Source organism: Melanotaenia boesemani, chromosome 4, assembly GCF_017639745.1.
Source record: "Melanotaenia boesemani isolate fMelBoe1 chromosome 4, fMelBoe1.pri, whole genome shotgun sequence".
NCBI classification, from domain to species: domain Eukaryota; kingdom Metazoa; phylum Chordata; class Actinopteri; order Atheriniformes; family Melanotaeniidae; genus Melanotaenia; species Melanotaenia boesemani.
The window spans coordinates 18,780,298-18,801,645 of NC_055685.1; the positions used below are offsets into that span (position 1 = coordinate 18,780,298).

General features: G+C 38.7%; 1 protein-coding gene across 1 annotated transcript in view; it reads right to left on the reverse strand.

Annotated features, from left to right (window-relative positions):
- nr3c2 (nuclear receptor subfamily 3, group C, member 2) overlaps positions 1–15,955 on the reverse strand; it is a 96,165-nt gene extending 80,210 nt beyond the window's left edge. The window contains exons 1-2 of the mRNA XM_041982703.1: positions 15,572–15,955; positions 12,348–14,177 (exon numbers count right to left, since the gene is read on the reverse strand). Coding sequence (XP_041838637.1) covers positions 12,348–14,158 — 1,811 coding nt within the window. The 5' untranslated portion in view covers positions 14,159–14,177; positions 15,572–15,955. The remainder of the gene's footprint in view (positions 1–12,347; positions 14,178–15,571) is intronic.
- Between the last annotated feature and the right edge of the window lie 5,393 nt (positions 15,956–21,348).

Below are 21,348 nucleotides of genomic sequence, written 5' to 3' on the forward strand. Positions count from 1 at the left end.
ACAACACCTTTGTGCCTGCCACCTTGCATCGGCGCCCTGTTAGTTTTAGGACCCAGTACAAGATTTTATTACTTGTTGTTAAAGCCTTAAATGGTTTAGCTCCCCCATATTTGTCAGAGTTGCTACACCAGCAAGCCCCAGCTAGGACTCTGAGGTCCTCTTCACAGCTCTTTCTGAAGGTCCCGTCTACTAGACTCAAATCTAGGAGTGACAGAGCTTTCCTGGTTGCCCTTTCCCATCAGAGCTGCTAAGTCTATTTCTGGTTTTAAGTTTCTACTCAAGACCCACTTCTTTGCACTGGTGTTTGAACAAAATTGAGCTTGACATTCACGCGTTTTCACTTTTTATTCCAGTTTTTCATTTTATTTTTATTGTATTTATTTTTTATTGACTTTTTATTGTTTTATTGTGTAGTGTTTTATTTTCAAATGTGGAGTGTTCTATTTGTTGTTGTTCTATTGTTCAGCACTTTGGGAAACTGCTGTTGCAGAAAATGGTCTATGTAAATAAACTTGAACTTGAACTTGGAGTGGGAGACTGGGGTGATGGTCCCCCTCTTCAAAAAGGGGAACTGGAGGGTCTGCTCCAACTACAGAGGGATCACACTCTTCAGCCTCCCTGGTAAGGTCTATTCGGGGATCCTGGAGAGGATGGTCTGTTGGAGAGCAAACCTCAGATTGAGGAGGAGCAGTGTGGTTTTTGTCCCAGTCATAGAACAGTGGACCAGCTCTACACCTCTTCAGGGTCTTGGAGGATGAATGGAAGTTTCCTCAACTAGTCTATATGTGCTTTGTGGACTTGGAGAAGGCATTCAACCAATGTCCCTCAGGTTATCCTGTGGGGAGTGCTCTGGGAGTATGGAGTACCGGACCCCCTTGTATGAGCTGTCCAGTCCCTGTACAACCAGTGCCAGAGCCTGCAATGAATGAGGTCCCGCCCCATTGGAGGAGTTAAAATATCTCGAGGTCTTGTTCCCTCACGAGTGAGGTAAGAATGGAGCAGGAGATCGACAGGCAGATCAGTGTGGCATCTGCAGGGATGCAGATTATGCTTCAGTTTGTCATGGTGAAGAAGGAGCTGAGCCAAAAGGCAAAGCTCTTGAATTACCAGTCAATCTATATTCTTACCCACACCTATGGTCACGAGCTATGGGTAGTGACTGAAAGAACAAGATCTCAAACACAAGCGGCCAAAATGAGTTTTCTCTGCAGGGTGGTTGGGCTCTTCCTTAGTGATAGGGTGAGAAGCTGGGTGATCTGGGAGGGGCACAGAGAGTCGCTGCTCCTCCACATCGAGAAGAGCCAGATGAATTGGCTCGGGCATCTGGTCTTGATGCCTCCTACCAGGTAACGTGTTCTTAGCACATCCCACAGGGAGGAGACACAAGGGAAGACCCAGGACACGCTGGAGGGACTACATCTTTCAGCTGGCCTGGGAACACCTCAGGATCCCCCCAGACGAGCTGATGAATGTGGCTGGGGAGAAGGAAGTCTGGGCTTCCCTGCTTAGGCAGCTGCCCCCGAAACCCGACCCTGAAGTGATGCCCCAATCATGTCCAGAGCATTCTTGGTGCACCCCAAGTACCCAAATCGATATGGCGATAAGAGAAAATTGGATTGCAGAGGACCATAGATTTCTCTGTCTGCTGCATAGCATCAGAAAGCTAAAGTTGTTAACACTAACCAGGTGCATGGTTGCATAATCTGAGGCAAATTTTTTTTCACTAATGTTTTCACAATTATTGATTGGATATAATATCAATTGGATTGCAATTGAAGGACAATGTTGTTGAACTTTTACAGCTAGAAGTTGACAACCGACACTTGCTCAAGTATTTATGGATAAATTAAATTAATATATGCATAACACGAATACATGCAAAAATATCACAAGTAAAATAGATGATTTTCTTGTTTACTATTATTTTTAAGTGATGTCAATATTGTCAAAGTTAAGTCTGTTGTTGCCTTACATACAAAGATCTTTCACACAATAAGTTTACACTTCTTTTCATCTTCCAGTGTAGAAAAGCCCCAGTCCTACAGTTCTACACAAATATGTTTTTACAGGCACTGCGCTCATGATACTAAACTCCAACAAGGCGGGTATCATTCTTTGAACATGCCTGCATTTGGTTAGACAAACAACAAAATCAATACATAAATATGCTTCTCCTCCGCTTTGCTGAAAATTCAGCATTGCATTAAAATGGTGAGTCAGCTTCTTTCATTTTCTCCAAGGTCCAGCAGCTGTGTAAGATTGTGAATAAAAGAGAAAGCTCCTGCTTATCAGTCAAAATCCCAAAAAGCTCCCGTCTCTCTTCTCTTTCAGAGCAGAGCCAAACAGGCAACTGTAGCCAAGTCAGAGGAGGGCAAGCCAAACAAAAAGCTGACACTGAACAGGCAAATGTTTGTCTATACCAGGTTCAGAGCTGTTACCTCCACAGAGAGAACAGCTAGATCTGAGCATTTTGTAAAGCTGTGCACACTTTTAATACCTTATCAACAGTCCAGAGTCTTTTCAACTTTTAGCTGCCTCATTGTTACCACCTACCAGTCATTAGAATAAAACAAAATTGAACACCAGCTCCGTAAATTTGCTACTTTGTTGAAAATCCTGTTTCAAAAGGCCCATTTATGCTCGACGCAGAAGACTGATACGCAGAAGGACAGACAGATTAATCTGTCTCCTGCCTTGACTACACACATAATTTGGTCTGTTTTCACAGAGCTTAGCTATTTGTTGTTTGATGCACAAGATGGAGCAATACCACCGGAAATCACGGGGCAGTGCTGAGCAAAATAGCTGACATGCAGCCAGCGAAAGACCAGAAAAGAAAAAGAGGATCGGGAAGGAGAAAACAAAACAGAAGAAGGATGAAGACGAACACAAAAACTATAAATAGCTCAAGCTTTTGAAGAAAGACCATATGCAAGTGTTTAGGGCATGTTGGGCTGAAACAATATAGCGATGCATAAATGCTACCAAACGATATCTGAAACTGATGTCGGATCATGGGAGTGAACTCTTAACTTAGCACTGCCCACTAGTGGAAGAACTGACCTAACAACCATGGAAGCGCAAGGAAGTACGAGGACTTTGACGTACAACATTTGAAACAGACATCGCTATTTACATACGTGAGGGAGCATATTAAGACACTTAATTCAAATCTGGAACAAACCAATCAATAAATAAATCAACAAGATTACAAATCTGACATTCAGTGCTAGTTTTTGAAACTTTACAGATTTCAATACTCTCTGCCAAAGATACATTTAAAAAAATTTAATTACAGTTCAATAACCAGCCGTTGTCTGTCTCTCAGAACTCCAAAGCTTCCCAAAATAGTGGAGGTAAATGGAAAATCGTGGTTACTCTAATCCAGATGTTTACAATTCCTGTACATCAAGCATCATCATCAACTTAAAGGAACAGTAAAGTTTAATTTACCTCAACTGACCTGCGATAGTTGTGGACTATGCACTGTCACAACATTAATATGGTGGTCCTAGATGTAACAGTGCCACAAAAAGAATTTAAAAATGGGACCTATTTCTTGTTTGTCTTTTCCTTTTTATTCAAGTACTTTCACATTAACAAACTGTCAATTTTCTTTATCTTCGGCAGTCAAAAATGAAGAAGAAGAAAAAAAAACAATCCCGACATACACACAGAAGTTGGTGTAACATATGTCAAACACAGACCAAGACTTTGACCTGGCAGGCTTGGGTTCACATGTCATGTCAGGTGCCATGTTTCAATTCCCATATATTTTTAGACCCAGTTTGGTTGTCATTCATATTTCAGTTTCTGCATTTATTTTTCCTTCCTATTTTCATACTTTAAGTTTTCAGATGCACCAACATGACATTATCTTTCTGAAAGGTCATGGCTTGGGTTCAAATTCTTTTTTTTCCAGAAATAAGCTACAAAGTTCAATTTTCCAATTTTTAAGGTTGAAAATGTTACAAAGGAGAAAGAAAATGCTTATTAAAGAGCCCTGACAAAAATCTAGACTGTAGTAAAAATACAGCGCAGAGCTTAGGTTTCTGCTTCCATCTTTGGCCTTTCTGTCTGCAGGTTATCCTGTGTATTTTCTGCAGGGCTCCTTACTTAATTCAACCACATGCATGTTAAGTTCATTGCTGACACCAACATGGGCATCGGTATGACCTGGGTACGAGTATGAACATGCATGGGTTTCTGTCTCTGCATTCAGGGCATACCCCCATCTCTTGCCCGATGGTATTTGGGATGGGCCCCAGTTCTCTGCAATCTTGAACAGAATAAAGTGGGCACTGACAATGAAAGGATGAAACTTAACTACCTGCATGAGTAGAAACAACCTCAGGTAAGTAAAGGATTTCTTTTAGCTTATGTGTAATTTGAACGTTCAATCACATTGTTTCTTACTTCTGCTGAACAACTCAAATTTGGATCATATTCCACTTCCTGACAAACACGTTTACCTTTTTTTTTTTTTTTTTCAAATTCTTCTGCTGCAACAGGTCCAGTTATAATAAATTATCTCTTCCCCTGAGCTGTTTTTGGTCCTTAGAAATTTCCTTTTACTATCTGGGCCAATGTTTCATTGGGTGCTGCCGGGCTACATACATGATTTGTGTCCCTGGAGGAGCTGAATCCTGAATAACAAGGATCCTGCAGGACAGTGCTTTATAGATTTAACTAAATGCTTGACAAAGGACACACAGAGCAGTAAATGTGTATTTTCTGGTTCATGATGAAAACGTGTGTGATCATTACACTGTGTAAAGTGAAAAATCATTTTCTTTAGGTCAGTATGCACTGTTTTTCTTTCAATATGTCTACAGCACTACCTTAGTTATACTAATAATGCATAGTTTAGTTTCCCATTTATTATTCAATCAAAACTTTTAAAGATACCCAATTTAGATATGCTTAGTGTTTGCTGTGAATTACTAATTTAAAAAAACACCATCTGAGACTTAATATCAAGGCAGCAGAGCAAATGGATGCAAAATAAACTGAAAATCACATAAGTGAAGGTCACTGCATCAAAACACTTAAAAGCCTTCAGGGGACCTGAGAAGAGGTTGAATTTGAAATTTGTAAATAACAGATTATTTCTCTACGTGAATACTTCATCAGAACTTGTACTCATGGAGTATTCAAATTTAGTACTCTACGAGTAATAAAATGATCAATGTGATACAATAACGTGATGATTTTGTCACAGTTACAGTTTTTATAAATTTAAATGGGATCTGCTGATGTAGAAACGCTTGTGGATGTGCCTTGTGCCTTTTCTGTGTGGATTTTTTTTTTTTTTTTTTATTTTTTTCTGGGTAGAGTGAAACTGTTATGTAAATGGCCCCAGAGTCCTCCTCTAACCACCACCCTCCATCCCCCAACCAAAACACAAAAACACACACAATTCACTTTATTTGAGCCAACTATGCATGACCTACTTTGGGAACCTTTCAAGCTGAACGATTTGCATTTTTTTGGAAGTGTCATCCTTTATGTCATCCTTTCCATGGAGAAACTGGCAAGACAAATGCCAGGCTTGGTCGTAAGCACTTTGGCATGAGCATTCGGGCAAGCTCCTATAAAACATGAATGATAAAGGCGTGCCTTGTTTGCTCAGTCAAGTGTAGTGGGATACAAGAGAAAGGCAATGATATGCTGAGCAGAGTGAGCAGAGATGGCTTCTCTTCTCCACTTGAAATTTAATTTAATTATTTTTTTTATCTAAATAAAAAGGTTACCTAATAAGTTACAATAACCCTGACAAACAAATCTTTTTTTTTCTTTTCTACAACTGCAGTAAGTTTTTCTGTTAAGCTGCAGTCTCTCTGTAGTTGATCTTGATTCTTGTTAGACAAAATGTCCCTACAAGTATCATGACTTGGTAGATCTTTAAAAAAAAATTTGAAAGAAATCTTTGAGACTTCTTGTATGATAGGTAAACAAAGTACTTACTGCACAAAAGACTCAGCTACTGTGATTCACACGGCAGCTAGCTATAAAAAAAAACAGGGCATTCATCACTACACAGAAGCATGCACTATGCTTTGTTGCGGTCCTGGTATTCAATTTCCGCCTTCTTTATGCAGTTTGTTAATAACCTCAACAACAGAAGGGAATGTCAGCGGTAGGTAACAGAGAGTAGATCTCCAGCTACAAGCCTGGCCCTAGCGGAAATCTGGCCTACTGTCACCAGACTGTGTTTCAGGAAGAAGTTCAAACAAGGACAAGACAAGCATTCAAATCCCAGGAGCCTTGGCCAGCAAGTAGCACACTTTTATTGGAGTGTTAAGTCCGGTCTAATATGTATGCTGTTTGTCTTGTTGTTGGCGGCAGTGGTGTGTGTGTGTGTGTGTGTGTGTGTGTATATGGTTCAATGTGGGGGAGGCTAAGGGGAGACTTTTAACATTGCTGTCTTTTATGTGCAACAAAAGCATCCAATCATCGTGCCACACAGTATCATCTTTGTTCTTTAAAAAAATATAACATTCACTGCTCCTTGATTCAAATAGCCCAAGGTAAGAAACATCCATTCATAAAGCTGGAAAAGCAACTTGGCTTTCACTATACCCACATGGTTTAACCTATTAAGATAGATGTAGATATTTTGCTCACATCTGTGCTTCTCTAGTATAATTTATCTAAATCTATTATTCTGTTTTTTTGCAGTAGATTAGAGAAATTTGGACAAAATCAAGAACTTATAGCTAATATCTCATTTTAGAAGTTATTCACAAATTAATTCAACATGATTAGATGGAAAGTAAGTGCACTGTGTATTCCGACTTCTTGAAAAAACCTAATTTGCTAGAAAAACAAAGAGGAGAATACAGGTGAGTATTATCAGTTATTATTGTTTCATTTAGACTAAATAAATAGATTATTAGGAGTAGCAACAAGCACAACTTAGACATGTTATCACTTCATTAAGCTGTCATGATGAATCTGTTTAATTATTTAAAAAAAAAAAAACATCTTATCCAGTTAACAACAACCAACACGAGAGCACTCCAAAAATCATTCTTTTTGCTCTATTTTGGTCTCCACCATTTTTCAAGGGGAATATCAGACTCTTCAGCTGCTGAACTTACATCTGCCCACTGATGCTGTAAATACAGTTCATGTGACTGTGCAGACTGGAAAACCATATTTGGGGCAGTTACTGGCTAATGGGAGATACAGCATGGCAAGATACAATGGTTGACTCTGGCGGCTAAAGAAAAAAGAAATAATAATACCAAAGTAATTTTATATTAGTCGTGTTCTGCTACTGGGGAGATAAGCATTATCAGTCATTCAAAAACCAAATGACAACAACCACAATAACAGCTAGTATCTATGTGCTGCTTTACAGATGCAGTGAAAACATAAACTACATCCCAACATGAGACTATAAATCCATTACGTTATTATTATTAATCGCATGATAGTATTAAGCTACTTCTCTGAAGAAGCGTTATGAGATCTACAGTATAATGAGCTCAAGATTACCCGCATCAATGGAAACACTTACCTGTGTACATCTTATTTACATTGTCATATTTCCTCTTCCTCAAGCTCAAGCATGAACATGTTGGTCTTAACAGAAAACTCAAAGCACATTTTTTGTACAGGTGTGTATCTTTCTCAAATGTTAAATTACTAGGGATTCAGTTTTAATTTTAAGTGTTGCAGACAATAGAATTATAATACTTGGACCAACTCTTTCTATTCATTCTTTGAATACTGTCTCTTAGCTCTGCTTTACACTGCCTCCAATCCACCCACACCAACCCACAGTGGGGTGCCGTGAAGACTGAAAAGAACCAGACCTTTGTGGGCTCAGTGCATTTGCTGCTTTATTTATTTATTTATTTATTTATTTATTTATTTATTTTTTGTTTTTCATTCATGTGTTTTATTCATGTATATTTTTTAATATAAACTAGTCAAATATAACTTTTTGTTTTATGTTTCAAACATGCAAAAATATAAGTTCTAGTCCGATTAAGGCCATCAGTGGATTGTACGAGCTTTACTTTTCCTTGAAAGTGGCTATAAAATGTCTCTATCCTCAATAAGCTAAGATCGGTTTTGCCCTCTATGGTGTGTAGTTTTTATCAATATATGCTGTGAGCTGTCAGACTTGGTGTATACTAATGTGTGAACTGGATTCAAAAGGTTTCTCTAACACTGGACCATTTCAACTTGGTCATAACATTATAACCACCCACCTAACAAGTCGGCCCAAATCATGCTCCCAAAAATGGCTCTGACCTGTAAAGAACACAAGAATCTCCTGGAGTATGACAACTGGCACCTTGGAAATATGGAGGCAAAGTGAATAAGTCTGATTTTTTTGTTATGCTCTTTGAGTCCTTCCTAAGCAGTTTAGGAAAGCTGCAACTGTAAAGTAACATCCATGTTAATGGCAGGATGTCGTTTTTGCTAACACAACCCTGCTAAACAACAAGGTGAGTGGTGTTACTCACTTCAGCGTGTGGGTAGCTGACTTGAACTTGAAATAACATCTACAAAAACATACTTATCTCAGAGGATTGTCAAGGCCTTTATAAAGCAACATTACACTGGTTTAATTTTACTGATTTGCACAACAAAAGAAAGGCTACACACAAATATGGAACAAACCTATGACTTGAAGTTTGTCCACATAATGCTTAAGATGGAATCTAGCACAATAAAATGATCATATTCTCCACTTAATTACTACTATATAATTAAATATTCACCAGCACTCATGAGAATGCACATAATTAAAGTACTTGCATGCAACACAAGACAACATCTTTGTCACAACATTATGTTGGCTGGGTAGACAAATGAGACCAGTAGCCATTCCCCAACACCTTCACTGGTAACATCCTTTTTGCAACCCAAAGATACAGCTGCCCGCTTTATAGTCAGGAACCCATAATGCACTGGGAGCCCCTGTGCATGCCTGGTGTTGGGATTTAATTGGATATTAGTATCCAGCAGTGTCTGAATTAATCAAATCATTTCCATCCATTAATTTAGTGGAGGAACATACAATTAAAACCTTATTAGTGTTCTCTCAGGAGTATGCCTTTTCATCCCTCTGCAGAACATTGAGAGTTGGCCAGAGTCCAGTGTAAAGCATTTTCCCTGCTTGAATCTGCTGCTTCTTTGTGAGGTAGAGCCACAGAAACCGGCTGCAAAGCTTAGAGCAAGGTAAACGCCATCATATAGTGCTTTTTTTACATCGCATCAGGCTAAAACTTTTAATGCTAATGTGAATTCCTAAAATCTTTATCATACATTGTCAATTTCTGTTTTGAGTTTATACTAGGGGTGGGATTCAGAAATTAAGAAGTCAAAGGGCTGCAAAGTTTTAGATGAATTCTGTGTGGAACATTACTGTGAAACTGACACATAAAATGCCCTAAATAGGGTTTAAAGAGATTTGGAGATTTGTTGGCAATCAAATATAATCCAGATTTCTGATCCTGATGTGAGCCATTTTGTGATCATTTTTATGTTAATATCTCTTATACCACACAGTGTGATTTTTTAAAATTATAATAGTAAAATGAAACTTGTTCATATATATATATTATATATATACATATATATATACACACACACACACACACACACACACACAAAATTTGATCTAAGCATTCATATTTGTACAACATTTAATGCTTCACCTTGGCTACAGTGTGTTTTAGAATTAGGCTTAAAAAGAAACATCATATAAATATAATATTTTCAGGGCTCCTGGTTTTCCTCTTCCTCCTCTCTTTTGAGTATAAGTCAAAACGTTTTGTACAAAGTAATCCAGGCAACTCAGATGAGCAGCCACATTTAATTAAAACCATTTACAGTGGAAGCTAAAGTGAGAAAAAGGAGTCAGGGGATTCAACACTGTCATCCAAGGCTTCAGTGGATCAAAGAGTTTTCCTTGTGTTTTTTTTTTTTTTTTTTATTATGATTATGTAACATTTTTGCCAATGAGATACAGGAACTGGGCAAAGTGCAATCTATCTAAAGCTGGACAGCACCACAGATTTCCTGCAGTGCACTTTAAAATTCCAGGCAGGCTACCTAAGTTTAGCTGTCAATGCTACTGATGTGAGAGGGCACTGAAACAAGTCAGCATCTGACAAAAAAAAAAACAACAAAAAATAAAATAAAATAAAAAACTACTGTGCCTCCATTCTACCTGACACATATCTGAATCTATATATAGTAAATGTATGTGTGCACCACATATGCATTGTATGAATGCACGTATTTTTTTTTTTTGTTTATGTTTGTCTGCTTCCCTGTCTAGCTGGCTGACTGCCATGTGGCCCACCTCATTCCTGTCATCCTGTCTGACATTAGGGCTAAGCTGGATCTCATTAGGACCAAGGTGGCAGTGATCCCGTCAACATCGCTTTGGCTCCTGCCATATGGGTCGCCTCCAAGGTAACAGGCTGTATCAGTCTCCACAGAGCTGCAAGCCTTGTTATAGCACATGCACAAACACACAGACAGAGTATCTACTCTCTAGACAAGTGTGCACTGTACATGTAAAGCTGAATAAACACGTCAAACTGAGAGGACAGAAAAATCATGCAAAGGAGAAATGCAATATAAATAAACAGACACAGATACCTTGGAGCAGAAACTGTGAGTCTACTAAATATTTTTGAGAGAGAGAGTACAATAATTAAATATGGACAATGAATCTGAGTTGGATTTTTTATGAGCTATAAATTAGGGAAAACTGAGAACTTGCCTGGCTATCAGCAAAATATAACCAGATTATCTTGCCATTAAATATATAATTCAGCGTAACCAAACCAGCTCATTAAATCTTGTATGAAATAGTGGCAGTAAAACATTTCGAGATGTCTTGTTTGATGATATTCTGAGTCAAAAAAAGATGACCAAAAGGAGTGACAGCAATGTTTCACATCACATCTATAAGCTACAGTAAGTCAGTTTGTTGGTGATCACCCAAATGTACATGTAGTGAGCAAACATACTAATACACTGATTTTCTGCCAAGCCTCCTCTATAGATTTGTGCCTAACAAGACGGCAGCAGAGCAGAACAAAAATTAAAACTACACTACAGAAAATGGCTGGGGAATCAGTAAAGTCTGAAGGAAAACATTTGATCTAATAAATCTCCATTTTATGATTCTGTGCAGCATCACAGCCTCAAACTAAGTTTAGCCTTGTCATGGTCAAGCATCAGTCAAACAGAGCAGAGCTACTCCAACCATATCCCAGCATAGGCTCCAACACACACAGTAGTACAGTAGTCCTCTTGCGCCATGTGGCTGATTTTTATCAAAACCTGTGGACGTTAGCCGGACGTAAATTATAATTATGTTTAGTGCTTCTTAGCTCTGGATCATAAAACTATCTTTATAACATCCTATCAATTCAACAGGTGATAGCAACATGTTTTTATATGAATGTTAATACACAATAACTATTATTTTAAAAATGCTGTTTTACATGCAAACTTTAACACAGTAAGTTCACTTATCAGAAAATTGTCTCTGTTTATTCCAACTAAACCAAGAGAACTTTTACAGTTAGTTTAATATACTTGTGTATTTTCAGTGGTTAAACTTGTTTTAATACATAGATTATTGCTTTAAAATGAACTGTTACTTTTCATCTTGACAATTAACTTCCTTCAAATACATACCAAAGACCAGATAACAACTGAAGCACAATAACTTTCAGAGCTTTACTATAGCAGACTGTCAGATATCACTGATTATTTTCCTTTTGGCTTGTTTGTTTTGTTTCAGCCGCCACTCTCACAAAATCAGCTCTTTATTTCACCAGTTTGGCAACAAAACCTGTGATCAATCATTTATAATTTATGATGCTTCCATTGGCCTGTAGCCTATAAAAACAGATATTTGCATTACACAAGGTCTTAACTAGACCTCCTGATAACAGACCAATAAATTTTGTTGTTGTGCTTATGCACAGACTTCTGATAAGAGGTAAACTTTGCCTTTGTGTTACTGTAAAACACAGGGCATTATCAACAGAGATAATTTTGTGACCCTGTTGTTTAATTCCTTGTCCCCCAGCCAGCATCCCACTACCTTTCCAGGCCCTGATATACTTCTAAAGGCAAAAACGGATGTGGCTGCGCAACATGGGACATGATGAAGTAAACTGGCTTTAAATCTATGTATTCCTCTAGAGACATGCTCTTTGTACAGGGTACAGGGAAGAAGAAGAAAAAAAAAAAAAAAAGAGAAAATGGAAATTGCTGCTCTCTCTCTAAGGCTCTCTCTAAGTTTTATGTTGGAGAGGTACACAAAGACAACTTACAGATGCATTCATTCCTCTTACCTTGACATGCTGTCAGCAATGCAGTTCTGGCCCGGGTATCCTTCACCTCTGGCTGACAGTGACCCCTGTGACATGCCTGGCCGAGATTTCCACGACTCCATTAATGCCGTTACAGGTGAAATTAGATTCAACAATGGGTTGGACTGGTCTCTCACATCATGCCGTGTAAATGACATTGTTCCTTGCGCTCCAATCTGGTAATGGAATGAGTGTCCACCGGAATTAACTCCAACAATGGCGGATGTAGACATGCTGTTATTCTCTTGGTAATAGCTGCCATCAGTAGACTCTTGCTTAACCCCTTTAGACAGGACATTGTTGGAGAACATGTCAGGCTCATAGTTGCCATTCACAGAGGAAACAGGGGGTCCTAAGATCCCAGAAAGACTGTATTCATCTGTGTTATTCCTCAGGGACAAGTATGTAGTCTCAGATGCAGGGAAGAGACCGAGAGATGGTGACTGCTCACCATATGGCTGTTGGTTCATACAACCCTCTATTTTGTTTGGTTCACTCTTAATCTGTGTGATAAAAGGTGTGCTACTTGCATTACATTTTGAGCTGCCTAAACACATGCTTCTGAACGAATCAGTCCCAGGCTCGTTTTTAATGTACTTAACCATGCCCATCTGATCTAAACCGACACTGAACACCTCCCCATCTACCATCTCTACTTTGGGAAACTCAAAATTCTTGAAGTCTGCGTCTCTGGGCAGCCCCGCAGCTTCTGGGCTGTTGGTATCATTCTGCACCAAGCCCAGCCCACCAGCAGGACTAGACACAGGAAACCCAGCAGAGGACGGGTTCTGTGGGCTGCTGACAGCCATAGTGCCCCCAGTGGCCGGACTGGAGATGGAGGGTCTTACTGCATTGCAACTGTTGGTGGTCCCAGCACAGGTACCACCTGTAGGGCTTGACACAGATGACCTAATGTTACATGTCGTGCTGCAGGATGGAGGAGATCTCACACTACCCATGCTCTGTGGACTGGACATGGGGGACCTCATGACATTGAGCGGGCTGGTGAGTGGTGGTGAACCAACTGTGCTGGACTCTACAGGGCTACATGTGACTGAATTCCTGCGCTTGATGTTGGCTAGAGTTGCAGCACATAAAGTCTGGCTCACAGGACTACTGACAGATGAGCAGAGTGGCCCAAAGCACGCAGGAGGACTGGTGGTAGACGTCACCATATTGTTACTGCCGCCAGGACTTGAAATGGAGCTGGAGGTCTTAGGACTGCAGGACAAAGAGGAGGCCAGCATAGACGCTGAGCTAACTGGAGTCCCAGTGGTGCATTCTCTGGGATTGGAGTTTTGCTGCTGGAAACCAAATGACTTTAATTTAGGGCTCTTTGTTGAGCCACACTGGTTCTCCTCCAGAGGCCGTCCACATACTGGATACAGCCTCCCAGGGCTTGTGCTGCTTCCATGCTGGCTAAAAGCAAAGTCAGCCTCCCTGGCAGCATTCATATACAGGCCCATAGACTCAGCCACAGTCTTGGAAAGCTCCTTGGAGTCCATTTCCTGCTTATGACCATGCATGGAATTGTTGAAGTGTGGGAGAACAAATGGCTGGTTCTGGCTGAGCCGAATCATTGGCTGCTCCTGCTTCTTAGTGTTGTCGTCTTTGCTGTCAGCTGCCGGACTTCCAGCAGGGCAACTGACATTGGCTATGTCCATCAGGATATCACTGCTAGTCAGACTCGAATCTTCTGTGCTGCAGCAGTACTCCATAGTGTTAGGGACCTGAGACCATTTGCTCTCTGTGTCATCTCCATCAAAGAAACTTTGGTATCTTTTGGTCTCCATTGCTGGCTCATTGATTCACCTGGTAAATATGAAAAAATAATAAGGCTTATTAAGGGTGTCTGACTTCAGGATTATAGAAATATGGTAGTAAAAACTTCAACTTTAGCTGAAAAAAAGCTAAGAGCTATAACACATTTCATTTGGCTGACTGAAGATGTGATATAACACAAAACATTTAGACTTTTTATTTTCCAATTGATATTTTTAGGAATATCAAGAGTGTTTTGTCTTTTAAAAAAAAGAAAACATAACACTGCTAACAGTATACTCAATGTATAAACAATAAAGTCCAAAGCAAGTCTAGATAGTATTTTCTCTCTCTCTCTCTGATAGGACTCCTTATCGCTGCGCTACTGAGGATGTAGTTTGGTAACTTGAAGAAAACTGCTTTGCAAGGGTTAATTTATCTACGTGACGTCGCCTGGCTTTTCTTTTTTTTTTTTGTTTAAATTCCCACCTCTACTGCGCCTTTATTGGACAGCTCAGCCAGAAACCCATCAGCTGCAACAAGCCATTCAGGGATTGGACCGAAAGCTGTCACTCAAAGAGTTATTGCTCCTGCCACCACAACATTGCTGCGACACAACTTGAAATGTTGTTTTAGACGCTCGAGCTGTTTCATCGTGTGCAAAAGCTTCAAGAATACTGGCAACAATTAAACAATTGACAAAGCAGATTGCAATAACAGCGCCGCTTTAGGGTGATAAGTCAGCGTACGTTTTGCTTGCTGCGGTGCACACCTTCGAGCTCACAACTCAAGATAAGATCATTTTAGTGAAAGTTTAGTTATGTTGAATGCAAAAAATCCTGCGCACGTGTGCACAGCTTCGTTTATAAATCCACCCAACATCCGTTATTTAAATAAAAACAGATACAAACTCCATTTCTATACAGCAGACGTGATAACACCATCTCTCTCTGACTTTCTGCATATATTTCCATTGTGAGGGTTCCCAGAATTAAACAGAATTATCTTCTTTGATCTTTTGTTTTTGTATTTACGATTTATGGGATAAATAGATCTCATTGTATTAAGGGCTATATAAATTATTTAACTAACATTTTACAGATTAATACACAGTTCTCGTCATTCTTCACTGTATCAAGGCATAATTGCAGATATATACAATCTGATTATTTCTTTTGGTTTGTTTCCCCCCTAATATAAACTACCGTGTTTTTATGTAATGCACATTGTTGAAGAGGGCTTAGAGAAACTTCTTGGTGAGTTTTATCAAGGACCAAAGAGGGCTAACGGTCCCGGATGAAAGTTATTAGATTTCTCCTCCGCAGTAAATGGACCGGGGGGATGTAAGTATCCGGTTATCCGACAGACGAGTGAGAAGTTCATTTCAGATCAGCGCGAAATTAAAATGTGGGGACAGTCAAACGCTGGGCTCCGTTTTTCCTTACCTTAATTACGACATTCAGAGTTGTCAGGTGGCTGTGTTGCTGGGCAGCGATAATCCAAGAAGACAAGGAAAAATGAGGGGGGAAAGACACGCAAAGCAAAGTCAATAAATATCAACAAATGTGCTCCCGTCTACTCTTTCCAATACAGTGTTCAGTTTGACAGCTAGACACACTGGAGAAGTCTACTGCGTATTATCACTAGTAATCCTCAACAGCGAGCCGCTGCTCCGAACAGGACGAACGACAGCGATGGGTCTGGAAACAGCGGCCGATAATCTTACATTATGGCCGTAATTTCGCAGATTAACGAATCTAGGCCCCTGCATTTAAAAAAAGAGAGAGTAATAAAAACAAACGGAGGAGTCGGTCGGACTTGCAGTCAGAGCAACGTCATTCTGTGCACATGGACCCTCCTACTGCAACGAGTGCAACGCAAACTCCGAGGAGGGGGGGGGGGCGGGAGGTGGAGGGAGGGGCTCACCGCGCAGGTAGACGGAGCCGTCTGGAAATAGGGCACCGTACTCAGTGCAGTGTTTGGAAAAAAAAGAGAAAGAGAGAGAGAGGGGGGTAGAAAGGGCACTCACGTGATGGGTCTGTTTGATTTCATTAAAGCCTCAGCTGCAAGTTTTTTGTGTTTTTTTTTTCCTTGCAAGATTTTTTTGAAGATGTTTTGTCCGCTTTTCTGCTTCATGTTGTGTTTATTTTGGCATATTATCTGAAAAGGTTTTCCTCGGAAGTCCCCTCACACAGAGGTGCATGCACTACTTAGAGAAGATGTGGCCGGTTAGAATCCCCCTTAACAGTCAGCATGGAGTTTGTGTGACCCACAAGTACGCTGCTGTGTGAGGCTATAACGGCTGCCTCCACTAGGTGGCGCAAAGTTTCTACTGCAGTTCACAGTCAAAGTTAGTGAGTGCTCAAAGATGTGAAAGCGGTTCATGTCATTTTAGGACAAAAAACAATGGTTGAACTCTTCACTTGAACACAGTGTCAGGTAGGCTTAGTTTTATTTATTTATTACCAGTTGTTGTATGCAAAATGACATTAAAAGAACATACATGTTGCTTAAATATTTATCCACCAACTAAGTGTCTTTAGATTTCGTTTTTGTTTAACAAGAGCATCATATATACACATTGTTATAGGCTACACAATAACAATAAATACATCAATATAAAGGAAAGGAAAATCATGTAACACATATAGTACAAAGCAGAAGAACCATCAAAACTAAACTACACACACATATATATATATATATATATATATATTCTCAGCAGAGATAATAATAAAAATAAATGTGCCAGCATTTGGTTGAAGTTTAATAAATTTATTCCATACAACCTGTTCCCTACTTTTATATGTTAACAGTTTCCGTTTGGGTTTTTTAAGATCTTGGCTAAAAAAAATGAAAGAAAGAAAGAAAGTACAAGAGTTTTACTGATGACTGATTGCATGTGTCTTTGATTGCACCTGTTGACAGTCTGTTCTTGTTTAATAATGTGCGTTTAGGAAACTGGAATGTACCTCTAACACTGATATAAAAGTTCGTTGTGAGTGGGATATGTCAGCTATCTTTATTTATTTTTTTCCATAACTGATGCTCATGTTGATTTTTCAGTTTTGTTTTGTTTTGTTTTGTTGTAATTGATTAATTTGGGCCGTCTTTATTTCATCACCCTTTTTCTCTTTTTTCTTTTTTGTGTGTTTATTTTAATGAAGTTTAGGATTTTAATATTTAGACTTGCAAACCAAAAACAAAACAGTGGAATGTCCTAAAAACATGAAAATGACTTTTTCTCTGAAAGATAAATGCAAAACACATTTTGTTCAAAATGGTTGTGACTCCATTGTTTGGATTAAGCTGCTGTCTACATTTTACTGCCTATATCTCATGGCACTGATGTGGGTGTAGATTTTGGTTTCACTCCAGCAACAGCCAATAATCAGTTTAATCTCTGGAGTTGTCAGTCACATTCTGTAGTGCTTCATGTGGATGTATCAAAGGCTGCATGTAGGATTTAGGCTGTGAGAGGGGAGCTTTATAGAGTAGTTTCACTGTTTCTCTTCACTGCTTGTCTGGATTCTCCAAGCCAGCTTAAAGCCATTACCAAAGCAAGGCAGTAGCAGTTAAATTAGTCAAAGCCAACCAAGCAACACTGCCCGCCTCCCTGATCTGCCTGTTAATCACCCATGAATGGGGCCCTGCTTCAGAAGAAACAAAAGAATTAAGATAGAACACACACCCAAAAAGTTTTTACTTATCCACTGAACATAACTGATGCCAGTAAATGTAATTTAGCTTTGCATCACAAGTTTTTTAAACAGTGGCAGCAGAACACGTCAGATATGAAATCAGTAATAATTTGCTCACTCATTCGTAAAAATTGAAGGCTGGCTCCTTCGGATCTTTCTGGGCTTTCTAGGCGCTGACATTTTAGACAAATCACTGATAATCACACAAGGCTGAAAATATTGTACATGCATGGGAGTTAAATATAGCTGTCTTTTTGAAGGAAAGAGGGGTCCTTTCAGATGACTGATTGCTATGATTAGAAGCAGGCTTCCACTCTAGTTTAGACACATAGCTGACAACTCCAGAAGCTGGAAAGGCCAACTGCATAACAGAGAGGTGCATGCTGTGCCTCATGGGGACAGGTGAATTGGAGCATGTTAATGCTGAAGCTCTCGTCAGCCCAGCAGAAGAAGATCCCATTCCCATCTTGTGTGATAATTACAGGCGTCTTTTCAATCAGACAAGAAGACCATCACCACCGTCCTCCGACAGCTGATTTTTTTCCCACTCAGCAGTTTTCCTGACAATTATTCATGTATAAAGTAATAAGGCATGCTTAAGCTTTGCTCATTACTTTTTTCCTAATCCTACTCCAGTTAGATATTTGACCAGTGCAAGCCAACCCAGCCACAGGGATCTTCATCTCTCACCCACAGGTGCAAAAATTCAGACTTTTCAAAAATACACCTTCACTTTTTCTTAAGTGTGTTGATTAGTCAGTGTGTAAAACTTTCTCAACTTAGCTACCTAGCTTTTGACTTCCACCTGCGCTGACATTAAAACTGACTGCTTATGCAAAACCTTTGGGAGGTCCCCCGATTCTGACCCCAATGCACTTGTGTAATACTTTCCATTGTAATATTTTCCCCAACTTTAACTTGCCAGGTTGAAATATTATGTTGACTGCATTTTTACTGTTTATATATATATATATATATATATATATATATATATATATATATATATATATATATATATATATATATATATATGTGTGTAAGTAAATATATAATTTACTTTTCCTTATATATTTAAATGAGAATTTGCTGAATCTAACTTACTGATTAAATCACATCTCTAATACTCATAGCTATTTCATGTTTTGAATTGAATCATATGTCCTACAATAGATTACTTGAGTGTGACCATGACATACAGGAAGATTGAAGCTCACTGTTTAACTTTATTTGTTTAAACATCACAAGCTTTTTTTTAAATGTAATGTTCTCATTTACTATATGAAAACTTTTTTGTGGTAATAAGCACTTCTTAAAGAAACTTCTGTCTCATTCAGTTTGGCTGATGCAGTTTTCAAATTGGCCAGTATATACTGACATATCAGGAACACTGGCTGAATAACCTCACAGTTGGATGATAAGACTCTTGCCTATGAAGGTCAGACATAGGAATATGTTCTACTGAATTTCAAGGACGGTTGTTATGAGAACGAGGAGGCTGGTTATGGAAAAAAAAAGTCCCTGAGCTTAATAGTGTTAAATAAATGTATTTAAGGGATTGTTTAGAATGAACTCTCTTACTTTGTATGCAGTCATAGATTTAATGCACCAAACTGTTTGGTACCATGTTTAATTTTCATATGTAAATAGCATAGTTGTCCATATTTTAATTGCTTTGTAAAACTTTTAATGAGGGCAATAACATGACATACAATGGTTCAAGTCACTCAATCAGTGTAATGTTTTATGATATTGAAATTATAAGCATTTAATTAATTGACCAAGGTGTGACTAAATGGGTGAATTGAAATACATTTCAAATAAAGGCAGATTAAAATGAATCTCAGAAGAAGAATATGTTAGGAAAGATGTACTGTTAATAGATTATAACATAGGGGCAACATAGATGGTTGCTTTATAACCCCCTTTGGATGCTGATATAGACAGATTACACACAGTAAATTGACTATATAGGACGCATAAATCATCTAAGTCCTGAATTATTTGCATTCATCTTCCTTTTCTACAAAGACTTTCACACTGCAAGTCAGCTGGGATTTGTTAAACTTGACAACTAAAAGTATGTTGGTGTTTAAATAGCAGGCTCAATCTCAATGTGGTCACATGCATTTATATGAGGGGGTATTTTCCTATCTTTAATCAAGAGCTTAATTGTTTTATTTGAGAGCAAGATTTCTTGTTTTCACGCTCAAATATCATATCGCTCTTTCTCAAAATTCTGCCCTCACACTCAAAAAGTCCCTTCTTGCTCTCAGATATAGCGTCCTTTCTTTCAAAACACCGCTCCTCTTCTCAAGTTTAGTGTTGCAGGTGAAAATCTCCTGCACACAAGCTTGGTCTCTTTCCCTCACTCTCAGACACATTCTCTGCTATCTCAAAACTTTTGCTCTTGGATATTTTTTCCTCTCCCTTGGGTTGCTGAATGTCAAAGATCCTCCAGCCAATAGAATATTAGATAAATGCTGACCGAACATCTTTTTTTAAGTGGTCTCTTCTTACCTGACACAGTGCACTCAGACAATCGGTACGTAACTGGGATCATCAGTAAACACCTATAAACAAGCCAAACCAGCAATCTCTAGTAAGTGACTTGATAACTCACAGTAAAAGTACTCATTTAAAAACTAACTGTACCTATACAAACGTAGTACTGTATGCCAAGTATAAAGCTAAGGAAATCATAAATTGAGACATAGATATTCTGTTTTATGGCAGGCTACTATAGAATTAATCTACAGTAAATTAGCATGCTGACCATCATTCCTATAGGTTTGTTAAACATGTAGATCACAATGTACTACTCATAGTGTTGAGTAATTGAGATGCATTACCATGATGTGAGACTTGTTACACTTTATCATCTAAAATATTTCAATTAGTTTTTATTTCTCTCACAAAATATATAACATGCTTCGACATCAAATCTTGGCAAGATTGTTAAACAAAATCAAACATATAGTCAGCCATCCTGATGTAGATCTTTATTGTCTACACTATATGCGCTCACAAAGTGATCTCAGTTAAAGTAGTAGTTGATCAGATAGTTTACCAGAGGTCCAATGAGTTATAATCTTACTGACAAATAAGTGTCTACTTTTAAAAGTAAAGAGGGAAAGTATTAAATGATTATAAAAAGAAGCAAACTTTCATGGCAAAATAAATGAATTAATTAATTAATAGCTAGTCTGGAATCACAGTGTCAAGTAAAACAAGTGCAGTGACAATTTGTTCGGTCAGCATTTATTTATTATTCTATTGGCTGGAGGATCTTTGACAGACAGCTCAATCAGCAACCCAAGAGAGAGGAAAAAATATTCAAGAGGAGAAGTTTTGAGATAGCAGAGAATGTGTCTGAGAGTGAGGGAAAGAGACCAGGCTTGTGTGCAGGAGATTTTCACCTGCAACACTAAACTTGAGAAGAGGAGCAGAGTTTTGAAAGTAAGAACGATATATTTGAGAGCAAGACGGGACTTTTTGAGTGTGAGAGCAGAGTTATGAGAGAG